The 14,767-nt window shown below is 47.4% G+C and overlaps 1 protein-coding gene across 3 annotated transcripts in view; it reads left to right on the forward strand.

Annotated features, from left to right (window-relative positions):
• Positions 1 to 14,186, forward strand: part of RIGI (RNA sensor RIG-I) — a 72,560-nt gene extending 58,374 nt beyond the window's left edge. For 2 of the 3 annotated variants that reach the window (XM_078876205.1, XM_078876206.1), the window contains exons 13-18: positions 2,209 to 2,357; positions 2,935 to 3,028; positions 4,204 to 4,374; positions 8,539 to 8,693; positions 11,086 to 11,235; positions 11,581 to 14,185. In XM_078876205.1, coding sequence (XP_078732331.1) covers positions 2,209 to 2,357; positions 2,935 to 3,028; positions 4,204 to 4,374; positions 8,539 to 8,693; positions 11,086 to 11,235; positions 11,581 to 11,898 — 1,037 coding nt within the window. In that variant the 3' untranslated portion in view covers positions 11,899 to 14,185. Of the gene's footprint in view, positions 1 to 2,208; positions 2,358 to 2,934; positions 3,029 to 4,203; positions 4,375 to 8,538; positions 8,694 to 11,085; positions 11,236 to 11,580 lie in introns of all 3 variants that reach the window. The other variant, XM_078876207.1, reaches the window with a different exon arrangement.
• The last annotated feature ends 581 nt before the right edge of the window (positions 14,187 to 14,767 follow it).

Consider the following 14,767-nt stretch of genomic DNA (forward strand, 5'->3'; position numbering starts at 1 on the left):
CCTCACCTCTTCTTTCCAATCACCTCATCCCATAGCTTACTTCAGGTTGACTTTCAAGTAAAATTTTCAAGACGTGCCCTCTGTACATATCTGCATTTCGAACCACTCAATCATACAATCCAAGTACATTTTCTTCCCAAGGAACATTTTTATTACATTTTCAAATTTTTCATCATTCTACTCCAAGTTAATCACAAGCATTATCAAATCTGTACGAGATAAGAGTAATACCGTCTCTTGCCTTCACCAAGGTTATTATAAGAACTTAGGAAAGAGATGATAAGAGCTGATGAATGAAGCACCGATTCAACATTTTCCCATGTAACTTTGCCACTACATTTCGATTTAAAGCTTTCGTGACTGCATGGATTCATATTCTTGGTTCTTTCGGTAAAGTCACGTAGAAGGGAAAAAAGAAAATAATAAAAAATTAACCCGTAAAAACTAAGTTTTTCACTATAAATCCTTTATATGCGTGGCGGCTAGAGTCCTTTCGTCCTCTGGCTTGAGATGGCTGCCACCTATGGGTCAGATGATTGCCTGTCACCATTAAGCAATTGGTAATTAAATATACTTTTTTTTTTCCTAAAAAGTGTACAATTTTGGAATAACGAGTCTGTGTGCAAAATGTCAGCTCGATTGGATCACGGGAAGTGGGTTAAAAAACGAACGAAAGATTTGCACGGTCGTAAGCGCGCAAGCAAGCAAGCAAGTGCACTCAATATAAAGGATTTAAAAATAAAACATATTAAGATAAAATTCTCACGACGTTTCGGCCACAACGCAGAGGACGGCTGCTTGCGTTTTGGCATTACACCTCGATTATTAATAAGCGAGATTAGTATTTTGAATTTCGGAATATCTCTGGCTGAAGCATCCCTTAAATTTGAACGACAACATTACACGGTGTGTTGTGTTCATTGCACGGTGCACACGCCATTGCACACGATGCTGACGATTCACACCCGCGTGAGTTCCTCCACAATGGAAGCAGATTTATTGAAAAACAGGAGATGAGGGAGAGCTACTGGCTACGTGAGGGCACGCCACCACAAATTGGATTCTTAACCCGACCCCCCGTACACGGAAACACGAATACATGTTAACGAGCAAAAAAACATTTGGAATGAACGTTGCCCAAAGCCTCCTTCTAAGAGTTTCATATTTTTTTTACGCGGCGATTTCATCCGGCTGAAGGGCGTTCTCCACTTGTTGTAGAGCTTCGCGGTTCGAATCTCAACAGGCCGCCCTGGTTATTACTGCGGGTGCACCAACCTTAAAAAGACTATGCACCATCTGCATCACAGTGGACGTCCCCGTGACGCCATTCTAAAAGAGGCGGCAATGATTCTAGATTTTAAGCTTTCGTGACTGCAAGGATTCATACTCTTTGATTTTTTCGGTAAAGTCACGTAGGTAAAAAATTTAATAAAATAAATGAAAAAAAAATTAATTCACGACGTTTTGGAGGCAACACAAGCTTCCGTCTTCATTTATTTTATTTTATTATTTTCGCAAAAAAACCAAAGAGTAGGCAATCAGTTGGTCATTGTGTGCGGGCGTCATGGTCCACAATTGACCAAAAATAGAAAAATGTACCTGCACATTATTCAATTGGAATTAGGCATAGCAACATCGCCCCCTAGCTGTGATACTACTGCACGTTATGTCTGTGAAACACATTTGTGAGAGCCTTGCACTATCAGAAAGGTGCACAGAAATTGAAATGCACACCATTATTATTTGAAGGGCACGGGTATGTGTACTTACGTGACTGGCGCATACGGAAACCAGTCGTTGTTGTCACTCACAAGGCCATGAACGTTTTGATTATTAATAGGTTTCAAATTTGGTCCTGCGGCAGGGAGATTTGGACAAATATTAATGGCCTTGATTTGATGCTTTCGTGACTGCAGGAATACATACTCTCTGGTTCTTTCGGTATAGTCACGTAGGTAGAAAAAATAATGAAAGAAAACACGACGAAAGAAAACACGACGTTTCGGCCGCTTGTGTTGCGACCGAAACGTCATGTTTTTTATTATTATTTTTTCTCTGTACGTGACTTTACCGAAAGAACCAGAGAGTATTAATGGCCTTTTAAAACTTTTATTTTATGTTTTTTACGGAGCTTGTCACTTGTTTTTAAAGCGAGATTTGTGTCTGCACGCGCGTGTTTATGTGTTTGCATGTTGCCCTCGTTTTCAGAAAAGCTTCGCGATCTGGAGTCATGTCTGAACAATCCTGAAAATGAAAATCCGAAGCTCCTCAAACTGGAGGAAATACTGCGGCACGAATACCAGATCAATGCTGCAACCAAATCCATCCTCTTTGTGAAAACACGTGCCATCTCCGAGGTGAACGCACAGTATCACATCGCACTCACTTAGCCGGGTGCTGGTGGCACACACCCCGAGTGTCGAGGTGCCATTCCCTGGCTCACCAGAAGAAGGCAGCGCAGCAAAAATGTGAATTCAACCCGTCCCTTATTAATGGGATAGAGTGTTTCCCCCTCACACGTGTGGTTTTTCTCTGGGTGCTGTGGTTTCCTCCCACATGTAAACACTGATTAATTTCCCAGCAACACCTTGATATGTAGACGATCACAAGTGTTGAGTCATTTGCACGCGAGCTTTCGAATTTGGCAAATGTGGACTGTAACGCTGGCAACGTTTTTAATGACGTCAGGGATTTCTAGCGTCCACTGCGAAACGGATGCCGCCTATTTCACGGTCAATACGTGCGAGGAGGAAACATTCTATCCCATGAATATGAACGGGTTGAATTCACATCTCCTGGTGAGCCAGGGAATGGCACCCCGACACTCACGGGTGTCTGCCACCAGCGCCCGGTGCAATTTTTTAAATCTCAGCATCGTTATCCTGCGAGAAGTACAACTCAAGGAGTAACAGATTTCCACTGCTTGTGTTTCAGGCAATGGAGAGTTGGATCAATGAAATCAAAACAGAGTTGCCTCATCTCAAGCCCTCCAAGCTCATTGGACGGGCTAAAAGCAAACAACATGAAGGTCCGTTTCCCTGATGAGAATGTGGCAACTTTGTCGTGAATGGTTTTACGTGTGGGATGGGAGTATGAGTTGAATCTGACTTAGCTTTCCTTAAACTCGGCTAAAATAATAATCGAGTGCAAATTTACTGAAAATCCCAAAATAGTCGGATTCTCACCTTAATAGGCAAGCCAGGTGCTGTTCACCCAAGAGGGATGAGCCGTGGTTTCACCTTTACTTCAAAACAAACGGCTCATCACAATCAATTAGTCGCAGGCCCCAGTCTATCGGGCAACAATGTTTGGCGCCCGACGCCAAGCTGAAAGCACGCCGAGATTACGATGTCTGAGAAATTGCATCTCGCCTGGCACAGGAGTCACGCTGGAAATGTCTTTGTGTGCGTATGCAAAATGTTGGTTTATGGTTAAACGCATTAACGACGTTATTTTGGTATCTATAAGTGGCATGGTCCTCTCGTAGGTTTTCTCAGCCGAATAATGAACACTTCTTACAATGTGTCATCAAGAGCACTCAAGAGACAAAGGCAGCCACGTTTGATGATTTCAAACGACTAAGATTGTGCTACCTTTTCCAATAAACCAAACCCAGATATATTTCTCAGTCAGACGAGGTCTATAAAAACTGTACAATATACTCCAAACAAAGTTCAACACAACACCAGCAGATGTCAGTAAAATTCAATGTCTGAATGTCCAGGCTGTGTTGGAACATTCCAAATGGACATTTACATTTGTGGATAAGAAATACCTACCATATTACTCCCAACAATATCCATCATCAGCCGAAGTGGACCAGATGGCAACCCTCGATACCATTTCCTCACTATTTTTATAAATGCACTCGTGTGTGTGTGTGTACTGGGCTTTGAACCTGGTGACCTGGGTTTGCTTCCTACTCACAGCCAGCAGTGGTGACGAATATCTTACCAAGTATTGGGCCGGTCCTAAGCATCCCCGAAGTAATTTCAACCTTAAATGAGTACCTGATGCTGTGCGTAAAAGATCACCACTGGAGAGACAAAGGCGGCCGGGCGTGGTGTTGGCCAACCATTCCCTCGTGCGCCGTGTCGGCCACCATGGGTGCTCGGTAACAGCACTTGCCCCAACAGCCTGTCAAAGGCTACATGGTGGATCTTTGTCTTGGTTTGTGCATGCACGTGTGCTTTGGGTATGCAGGAATGACTCTAAATCAGCAGTCGGGGGCTGTGGACGAATTCCGAGAGGAGCAGGGAAGCAATCTGCTCATCGCGACGAGCGTGGCGGACGAGGGCCTTGACATCCAGCGCTGCAACCTGGTGCTGCTGTACGACTACGTGGGCAACGTCATCAAGAGCGTGCAGACACGCGGTACGAACTCGTGTAGACACGCGGCACGCGCTCGTGTAGACACGCGGCACGCGCTCGTGTAGACACGCGGCACGCGCTCGTGTAGACACGCGGCACGCGCTCGTGTAGACACGCGGCACGCGCTCGTGTAGACACGCGGCACGCGCTCGTGTAGACACGCGGCACGCGCTCGTGTAGACACGCGGCACGCGCTCGTGTAGACACGCGGCACGCGCTCGTGTAGACACGCGGCACGCGCTCGTGTAGACACGCGGCACGCGCTCGTGTAGACACGCGGCACGCGCTCGTGTAGACACGCGGCACGCGCTCGTGTAGACACGCGGCACGCGCTCGTGTAGACACGCGGCACGCGCTCGTGTAGACACGCGGCACGCGCTCGTGTAGACACGCGGCACGCGCTCGTGTAGACACGCGGCACGCGCTCGTGTAGACACGCGGCACGCGCTCGTGTAGACACGCGGCACGCGCTCGTGTAGACACGCGGCACGCGCTCGTGTAGACACGCGGCACGCGCTCGTGTAGCCACGCGGCACGCGCTCGTGTAGACACGCGGCACGCGCTCGTGTAGACACGCGGCACGCGCTGGTGTAGACACGCGGCACGCGCTCGTGTAGACACGCGGCACGCGCTCGTGTAGACACGCGGCACGCGCTCGTGTAGACACGCGGCACGCGCTCGTGTAGACACGCGGCACGCGCTCGTGTAGACACGCGGCACGCGCTCGTGTAGACACTCGGCACGCGCTCGTGTAGACACTCGGCACGCGCTCGTGTAGACACGCGGCACGCGCTCGTGTAGACACGCGGCACGCGCTCGTGTAGACACGCGGCACGCGCTCGTGTAGACACGCGGCACGCGCTCGTGTAGACACGCGGCACGCGCTCGTGTAGACACGCGGCACGCGCTCGTGTAGACACGCGGCACGCGCTCGTGTAGACACGCGGCACGCGCTCGTGTAGACACGCGGCACGCGCTCGTGTAGACACGCGGCACGCGCTCGTGTAGACACGCGGCACGCGCTCGTGTAGACACGCGGCACGCGCTCGTGTAGACACGCGGCACGCGCTCGTGTAGACACGCGGCACGCGCTCGTGTAGACACGCGGCACGCGCTCGTGTAGACACGCGGCACGCGCTCGTGTAGACACGCGGCACGCGCTCGTGTAGACACGCGGCACGCGCTCGTGTAGACACGCGGCACGAGCTCGTGTAGACACGCGGCACGCGCTCGTGTAGACACGCGGCACGCGCTCGTGTAGACACGCGGCACGCGCTCGTGTAGACACGCGGCACGCGCTCGTGTAGACACGCGGCACGCGCTCGTGTAGACACGCGGCACGCGCTCGTGTAGACACGCGGCACGCGCTCGTGTAGACACGCGGCACGCGCTCGTGTAGACACGCGGCACGCGCTCGTGTAGACACGCGGCACGCGCTCGTGTAGACACGCGGCACGCGCTCGTGTAGACACGCGGCACGCGCTCGTGTAGACACGCGGCACGCGCTCGTGTAGACACGCGGCACGAGCTCGTGTAGACACGCGGCACGAGCTCGTGTAGACACGCGGCACGAGCTCGTGTAGACACGCGGCACGAGCTCGTGTAGACACGCGGTACGCGCTCGTGTAGACACGCGGCACGCGCTCGTGTAGACACGCGGCACGCGCTCGTGTAGACACGCGGCACGCGCTCGTGTAGACACGCGGCACGCGCTCGTGTAGACACGCGGCACGCGCTCGTGTAGACACGCGGCACGCGCTCGTGTAGACACGCGGCACGCGCTCGTGTAGACACGCGGCACGAGCTCGTGTAGACACGCGGCACGCGCTCGTGTAGACACGCGGCACGAGCTCGTGTAGACACGCGGTACGAGCTCGTGTAGACACGCGGTACGTGCTCGTGTAGACACGCGGTACGTGCTCGTGTAGAAAACACGCCGGAGTGCTTACATGTGATCGGCCAACTTGCAGTCGCATCTCATCTCAGTGGCAGCTGTCCCAGTGCGGCACAAGGAGACTCGGCACCTGGTGTGTGAGCGGCCATTAATCTGCCAGTTGTACGGTGGTGATGATTTCTGCGGTGTGTCATTCAAATTGAGTGATTTGCGGGTGATTTAACGATTTTGGGCAAATTTGGAAAATGACGCTGGCACGCAGTGGACTCTTTACTTCGAATGACGTCAGGGCATCATTAACGTCCACTGTGATGCAGACAGCGTGCACTTGCAAAATTAATGCCCCCGCAAGTATTCGCGGTAAAAACAACGATGATTCACACATAAATGTTACAAAGTATAAATTTCGATTTAAAGCTTTCGTGACTGCAGGGATTCATCTTCTTGATTCTGTCGGTAAAGTCACGTAGAAGGGAAATAATAAAATAATAAAAATAAAACATAATCAAATAATTCTCACGACGTTCCGGCCACAACGCAAGCAGCCGTCCTCAGGTGAAGAACAGGTCTGTCGGAAAGATAGAGTCTGAATGAAACACCGCCAGGCTCCAAGCCTGGTGGTGTTTCATTCAGAAGATGGTTACAAAGTATGTTAAAAATATATATCCGTCACCTCCACATACGTTCCTCTCCAATCTTGCCACTCAACGAAACGAACGCGAACCTCTCCTCTCTCAGGCATGCGACAAGTGCTCATTCGTTTGCCTTCTCATTGTCTGAAACGAGCTCCGCCGTGCCATTGCTTCTGACTGCATTCCAGTCCTAAAAATGTCTACGCTCAAAGGACGTGCTCCTGTCCGTGCGATTCAGTGTCACTTGAACACTTTTGTGGTTATTGGGATGTCCACGAGCTGTTTACAGGGCCTCTGCAGCCCAGATCCCAGTGGACATATCAGCCAATGTTCAAGTCTTAGGGGCCGTCCATAAATGACGTCACGCACCTAGGGGGGGGGGTGTCAGACATTTGTGACGATGTGTGACGAGGGGGGGGGGGGGGGTTTGGGAAATGTAACGTCACATCAAAATGCGCAACTTTAAATAAATATAGACAACACGTTCTACTTAATTAAATATATTTTTTAATGTTTTCTCCTACAACATCAGAGTGCAGCGCCACATTAAATACGCACTACAATGACAATAGTTTAAAACGATTTGAAGCATGTTTGATTTTTTTTGGGTGGGGGGGCAGAACTTTGTGACGTCATATTTCAGCGGGGGTCTGACTAAGGGAGGGGGGGGGGATCAAAAATCGTCCAAAATCGCGTGACGTCATTTATGGACGGCCCCTTATAATCTGAAAATATTCCCGGTGCCACAATCTATTATGACATTGCTCCAACTAGCCCCGCCCACCGCTACCTCTGCTGCTGCTGCTGTGCGCTCGCTTCCTCCCGTTCCACGACTCCTACCGCCACCTGAGACGGAAAAGCGTGGAGCAACAACGAGGGGCCTAAATCAGAAAGGGGTGTGGCCTGAGGAGTAAGGGGGAGGGGCCTAAATCAGAAAGGGGTGTGGCCTGAGGAGTAAGGGGGAGGGGCCTAAATCAGAAAGGGGTGTGGCCTGAGGAGTAAGGGGGAGGGGCCTATATCAGAAAGGGGTGGGGCCTGAGGAGTAAGGGGGAGGGGCCTATATCAGAAAGGGGTGGGGCCTGAGGAGTAAGGGGGAGGGGCCTAAATCAAAAGGGTGGGGCCTGAGGAGTAAGGGGGAGGGGCCTAAATCAGAAAGGGGTGGGCCTGAGGAGTAAGGGAGAGGGGCCTAAATCAGAAAGGGGTGTGGCCTGAGGAGTAAGGGAGAGGGGCCTAAATCAGAAAGGGGCGTGGCCTGAGGAGTAAGGGGGAGGGGCCTAAATCAGAAAGGGGTGGGCATAGGGGAAGGAGGCAGGGCCTAAACAGGAGGCAGGGGCTACGTAGATTGAAATTCCCTGTTGATTTAAAACGTAATGGAGGCTTATAATCAAATGCATTGCAGCGGGTAGCAGCATAGCTTCAGTGCCCCAGATGCGGCCATAGGCCAACTAGTGCATGTGAATACAGTGAAACGCAGGAGGCAACACACGCTGGTTGCAAGCACTGTCACACGATACAAACACCGGCACGCAAGCGAATGTGGTGATGTTATTCTTCTGCGTGCATTGCTTTGGTTATGTAACGTTTCACAGCACAAGCCAGTGCCCATCAGTACATGTCTTTGCCCATCTTCACGCTGATTAGGACGAGGCCGCGCAGAAAACAGCAAGTGTATGCTGATCACCACCTTGAAGGGCGGCCTGGCAGAGAAAGAGAAGGTGAACCTTCTGATGGAGAAGGTCATGTACACCGCTATCGAGAATGTACAGAAGCTTGGCTCTGTCACCATGGCTGAAAAGGTAACTGTGCAATAGCGTTTTTGCATACCCTTCCTTCCTGCGATGTGCTCCAATCCGTTTCCGTGGGCTGGACCCCATTGACTTTAGTCCCGTACCCCAAAACCAACAGCTCATCTTTTGCAGACAACATTTAAATAAAGGAAACAACCGGGGAAGGCTTGCTGGAAGGATTGGTGGATCGCACAAACGTTGCGATAATCCCTTCCCATGGATGCCAAGGATGTACTACAACCCTGCCTTGCCAGGAAAAGGCGGTTGCAGGAAAAATTTGGAATCCATCTGTATGGGATAGCGTTTCACCCTTGCACTTGTGGGCTTCCTCCAGGCGTTCTGGTCTCTTCCCACACGCAAGTGCTCATCGCTTAAATTTCGATTGAAAGCTTTCGTGACTGCAGGGATAAATCGTCTTGGTTTTTTCGGTAAAGTCACGTAGAAGGGAAATAATAAAATAATAAAAATAAAACATAATAAAATAATAAGAAATGTCGTGAGAATGATTTTATTATGTTTTATTTTTATTATTTTACTCATCGCTTGGTTTGTAATGCCTTCATATATAAAGGACGGCAGAGCTTGGGAAATTGTTTGCGCCAGGCTGACCGCATGGCAGTGGTTCCTTCTCGTGCCTCCGAGTCATTCTCTCTCTCTCGCTCTTCAAGAGTGATTGATTACTGTGAAGCAGTGCGTTACGTGTTGAAATTATCTTTTTCATTGAGATTGTTGAAGCAATTGCTCGAAACTTTTGACTGTTATTGTCGTGGCTGCCTTGGCAGTTATGCCGCTCTACCGCGACATGAATAAAGTTTCTTAAAATATACGTATGAGCTATGATATATTTAAGCTTCAAATCAAGAATGATATATTGAATTAGTGTTAATGTGTGAAAAAAAATGCTCTTCTTGGAAAATAATATTCTAACTCTGTCAAGTAACAAGACTGGCGCTAGACCTCGGCAATTGCTGTCATCAACTCTGCGATCGACCCACCTGAACACCGTTTGACCACTTACCCTCCGAAATGCCCTGCAACCATTACGTTCTCTTCTTCTCCTCCAACTCTCGGGAGGCTTGCCAACAGTTGGCCTTTTTAGAGTGTGCGATTGACACTACCAGATTTTAGTCCTCAGACTAGGGATGTAGTCACTCCCGTCTCCTCGTCGCTGTCGGGAGGATCATCAATGTGACCTTTCACTTTGGTGGTGTGCCAGCTTAAGAGCTGTTGACCCCGCATCTGACCCTTGCTAATGTGCCGCTGAGACACGGTGGCCAAGTGTATCTTGCCCCGAGAAGATGCACACTGAGATCAACAACCCAATGATAATGATATCTCCCATTGCTGTGAAAGAGCCCCTACTGGAAGAGGCTTCTGCCATACTCTTTGGTTCTTTCGGTAAAGTCACGTAGGTATAAAATAAAATAGATTAAATCACGACGTTACACAAGCGTCCGTCATCAGGTGGGACAACCACAGCAAGAAACAATTGCTGAATATAATTTATTTTATTTTACACCTACGTGACTTTACCGAAAGAACCAAAGAGTATGGATCCCTGCAGTCACGAAAACTTCAAATCTACCCACTCATGAGACCCACTTGTTTTTCTTGTCTGGCAGCTAAGTTGCTATTGTGCCTCCCACCCCACAAACCCAGTGTTTTGTCTTTCATTTACACATTTGGCAGCTATTAAAGTCTACGTGAAAAGCCGCTTCTCTGAGCTTTCATTTGTGGCCAGATCGCTTCTGAAAAAGTACTAATAGCTCCGTGGGCTTTACCTGGTAAAATTAAAAGTTTCAATCGTGCATGGTCCAACACCCAATGAGTATTTCAGACTGATGTTTGCAGGTGGAATTTGGTTACACAGGCAAACTCAGTGCCGGTTTTGACCTGTTGAGTCCCATGATTAAAGCGTGTCTTGTTAAATTAATTTGTAATTAATACGCTTGTTTACCCAGGAAAGCCTCGCTGAGTTTCATGATTGTTATTCAGGAGGGCCCCACCAAGTCTTGCTAGTGGGGTGGGAGGGTGATTACTGAGTATATTCCAACTGATAATTTTTTGCGGGTCATCTTTCAAATGTGGGCCATGATGCCGGCACGCAATGGCCTACGTTTGCAAATGACGTCACAGGATCTTTAACATTCGCATGTGAAGCAGACGGTGTGTGTATGTATATATATTTTTTATTAATTAAGACAGCCGCAGTAATTAGTGGCCACTGGATTCGAAATGTGAACTCTCTGGAACAAGCAGCGAACGCTTGCTGCAGAGATGTCCCTGAACCTCAAAATCATTCAGCAGAGTACTGTATGGCAATAAGAACACGATTATTATGGACTATCTTTATGGAATGAGTGTAGTAGAATGTAAAACCGCTTTGGGTTTTTTGTTACAGATGGAAAGCTTGCAAAAGGCCACCCTGAGTTCTGCCGAATTTCAGCGCATGCTGCAGGGATTTAAAAAGCCAGAGGGAGACATCTACTTGCTGAAATGCATCAAGTGCAAAGAAACAGTCTGCAAATCAAGCGACATCCGCTTAGTTGAGGTGGGTAATCCATGTCGAGCAAGTGTGACATTTTATTCCACATTTACCGAGCATAACGGTCTGAATAGTTACAGCTGGGCCACCTGTGTTGATGACGGTTTCTGTACGAGAATGTCTGGTTGGCGAATGTAACCACGTGTGATTATATTTAAACAATCAAGAGGATATACATTTGACACCCAATCTCCACTGCCCCACGATCATCTGCTTTGATGTCTTCCCATTGGCATAAGTTGACTTGCTTTTCATTTGTACGATTTTGGTTCAATTCAGCCAGTTCAAAGCATGTGTTTTCTTACGTACGTACATGTCGTTTTATTTGTGTAACTTGTCTGCTGTGAACAGAATGCACACTACACTGTGATTTCTTCTGCCTTCATGGAGCTGGTAGACCAAAAGCCCCACAAAAAACCTGTGTCTTTTGATGGAATCAGCAAGATTGGAAAAATCCAGCATAAGAAATGCACGAAAGATTGGGGGATAACGGCCATGTACAAGGGCTTGAAGTTTCCCTTCATCAAGATCCAGAGCTTCATTTTCAAGAAGGAGAATAGTGACATTCAACTAGTCCTCAACAAGTGGAAAGATTTTCCAGGAATAATTTCAGTGTTCTCTTTTGAGGAAATTGGACAGATCGGGGAAAATGTCCTTTTGGCTGAGTAACTTGCCATCGGATGCTTATTTTATTGCTGCACTAATATGGATTGGCAACTGTCCAAATGTGCTTCTTTATACCCTTACGGCGACTTTATGGTGTACCGCAAGCGGTATAATATATTGTTTGGATTTTTGTGTGAGCTTAAAGATGTTAAAAATAGGGTTTTAATTATTGCATGACATACAAATTTGAGGGTTTTAATACTTAAACGTAAGTTATGCATTTTAATACATATATGGAGGTGTCTGATATTGTGAATAAACAATGCGTAAATCCACACAAATAATCCTCCCAGTAAACATGGAACATTGGGCCCAACGTAAGTCCAACGATTCTCACCATATGCCACCGTTACTGGGTTATAGTGAATTACCATGTAAGCAATGCAGTCATTTTAATGAAACAAACTTTATTTAATATGGTGTAAAAGTTTACACAATTTTTCTAAATTGTGTATATGAAAGATTATAAAATAAATCTTTAGCCTGATTTTAAAAAAAAACGCAAAAGCTTATCAGATGGTTTTCAGTGTGCACTCCACATTAACAAAACGTCGACAAGCATGCTGCACCATCGACACATAACTCGAAAAACTGTACCCACAAACCTTGGCTATGATATCAATCCGGACTATGAACCCACAAACCTAAACCAACAAACCAATAAACGCAGATTCCGAACCCACAAACCCGTACGAGGAACACACAAACCCAGACTCGGAACCAGTAAACCCGGATTATGAATTCACCCATATTTAGCAAACCCTTCCCTCTCGCAGATTTAGCTATCGTGTGGTTTTGCACTTAATGTATTGAGGCACAGTTCACCATTCGTGCCCCTTTGGCAGAGGTCGCAAACGGGTTTTGATTCCTTACCCGTACCCGGCCGCACCAGGGTCGCAAATGGGTACCCGTACCCGGCCGGGTACGGGTTACCCGTACCCTACCCAATACCCGGCCGGGTACGGGTAGGGTACGGGTATCGGGTACCCGATTGCAACCTCTGGGATGAAGCCATGGTACAGGCGCGGGTGGGTTGATTCTAGAAACTTGAATTGTGAGAAGAGTCAAGACGTTGGGAAATGAGTGACAAACGGTTACTCACCAGTGACTCACGGCCTACCCGTACCCGGTCGCACCAGGATCACAAACGGGTACCCGTACCCGTACCCGCGGTTGAACGTGAGATTCCTGTACACGTTGTAACCGCACTGCTCACGACGATGCTGCCGTGGAAGAACACACGCGGCACCATCTCGTCTCCCAAGTGGCCCATCCCGAGTCCCAGGCCACGAGGTGTTCCCAGCCTCCAGTGAGGAGGCAGTGAGGTTCAGCCGCATGATTTTTTTTTTCCTGTATACAATATTGCACGCCACATTTACCGTTCAAGTTATGTTTAACACTCGAGAATATTAATCATATTTTACATTCACAATACTTCCTGTTGAATCTGTTGGGCTGATGTAGGGTAACGTGAAATAAATGTAGGAGTGGGTGTTGTATTACGAACCGTGAAGCAAGCCATTCTTTTCCCATTTATGCCTTTGAGTTTGCGGATCGCGGATTTGCCGATAGCGGCGATTTGCAAGAACATATCTCCCACGATGGGCAAGGCTCTGCTGTACCTTCCACCAAATATATTAGAAGATGATATCTGTGTTGATTAAATGTATTTCCCTCCAATCTCAATACTTTCTGAGGGCTTGGAAACATTCTTTTGCACAAGCTCGGATCCATTATAACGAATTACATTTACGACACAGGATGATCGTGAAACACAAGTCGATTTCAGAACCGAACTGAAAGAGAAATAAAGTTTGTCAAATTATAATAGGGGGTATTGTGATGTACTTCTTAAAAATGTTACATGTGTATACCGTTAATACAAGTAATGCAGAACAGATGGCTTTGGTGGCTGTTTTGGCTAATGCCATGCAAGAGCAGTGAACCCTATTTGAGTCTGGGCAGCCATGTGTACCGATGTGTGAAGATGTAGCGGATACCGATGGCTCCTGGAGGTGCATCTTAACCCTCGGCGTAGGTGAACCATCGTGCTATGGTTGCCCACGAAGAAAGGAGATAAGATTCCTCGGCACACACAGACCCGTCAATTCATCCCATTTGATACGTTCCTGCGCTTCATGAACATTGAATTGTGTGTAAGATGTAAGAATCGGTTATGATTTTTAACGTGACTACCATTTTTCCGGATTTCATTTCAAATATATGCCTAAATTTGTTTTCTGTCAATTTTACAATAATGTAAGTAAACTTTAATCAAACCTATAATTAACCTGCGTCATTGGTTATTCGGTCTTGAAGAGATGCAACTGTGAACATCCTTCAACTCGATGACTTTACGGAAAGGTGAGCAGTATTCTGATATCTTGATTTGAAGTTTCGTGACTGCAGGAATCCATACTCTTTGGTTCTTACGGTAAAGTCATGTGGGTAGAAATGTTTTATTTTATTTTGTTTTATTTTATTGCAACCTACGTGGCTTTACCGAAAGAACCAAAGAATATAGTATTCTGATAATTTACATTTGAATCCTGTTACATTTAAAATTGTATTACATTTTGATTTAAAGCTTTCGTGACTGCAGGGATTCATATTCTTGGTTCTTTCGGTAAAGTCACGTAAAAGGGAAATAATAAAATAATATTAATATTATATTTTTCTTGTTTTATATTTACATTATTTTATTATTTCCCTTCTACGTGACTTTACCGAAAGAACCAATAATTTGTATTACATTTGTTAATAATAGCGTGCCCAACAAGCAAACCTCTGATCTGCGAGCCCACCACCACACTGCCCAGCTTTCACATTGCTCATCAGCGAGCCCACCGTCACCACCACGCTGCCTGGCTTG

This window comes from Lampetra fluviatilis, chromosome 43 (assembly GCF_964198595.1).
Source record: "Lampetra fluviatilis chromosome 43, kcLamFluv1.1, whole genome shotgun sequence".
Classification (NCBI taxonomy): Eukaryota; Metazoa; Chordata; class Hyperoartia; order Petromyzontiformes; family Petromyzontidae; genus Lampetra; species Lampetra fluviatilis.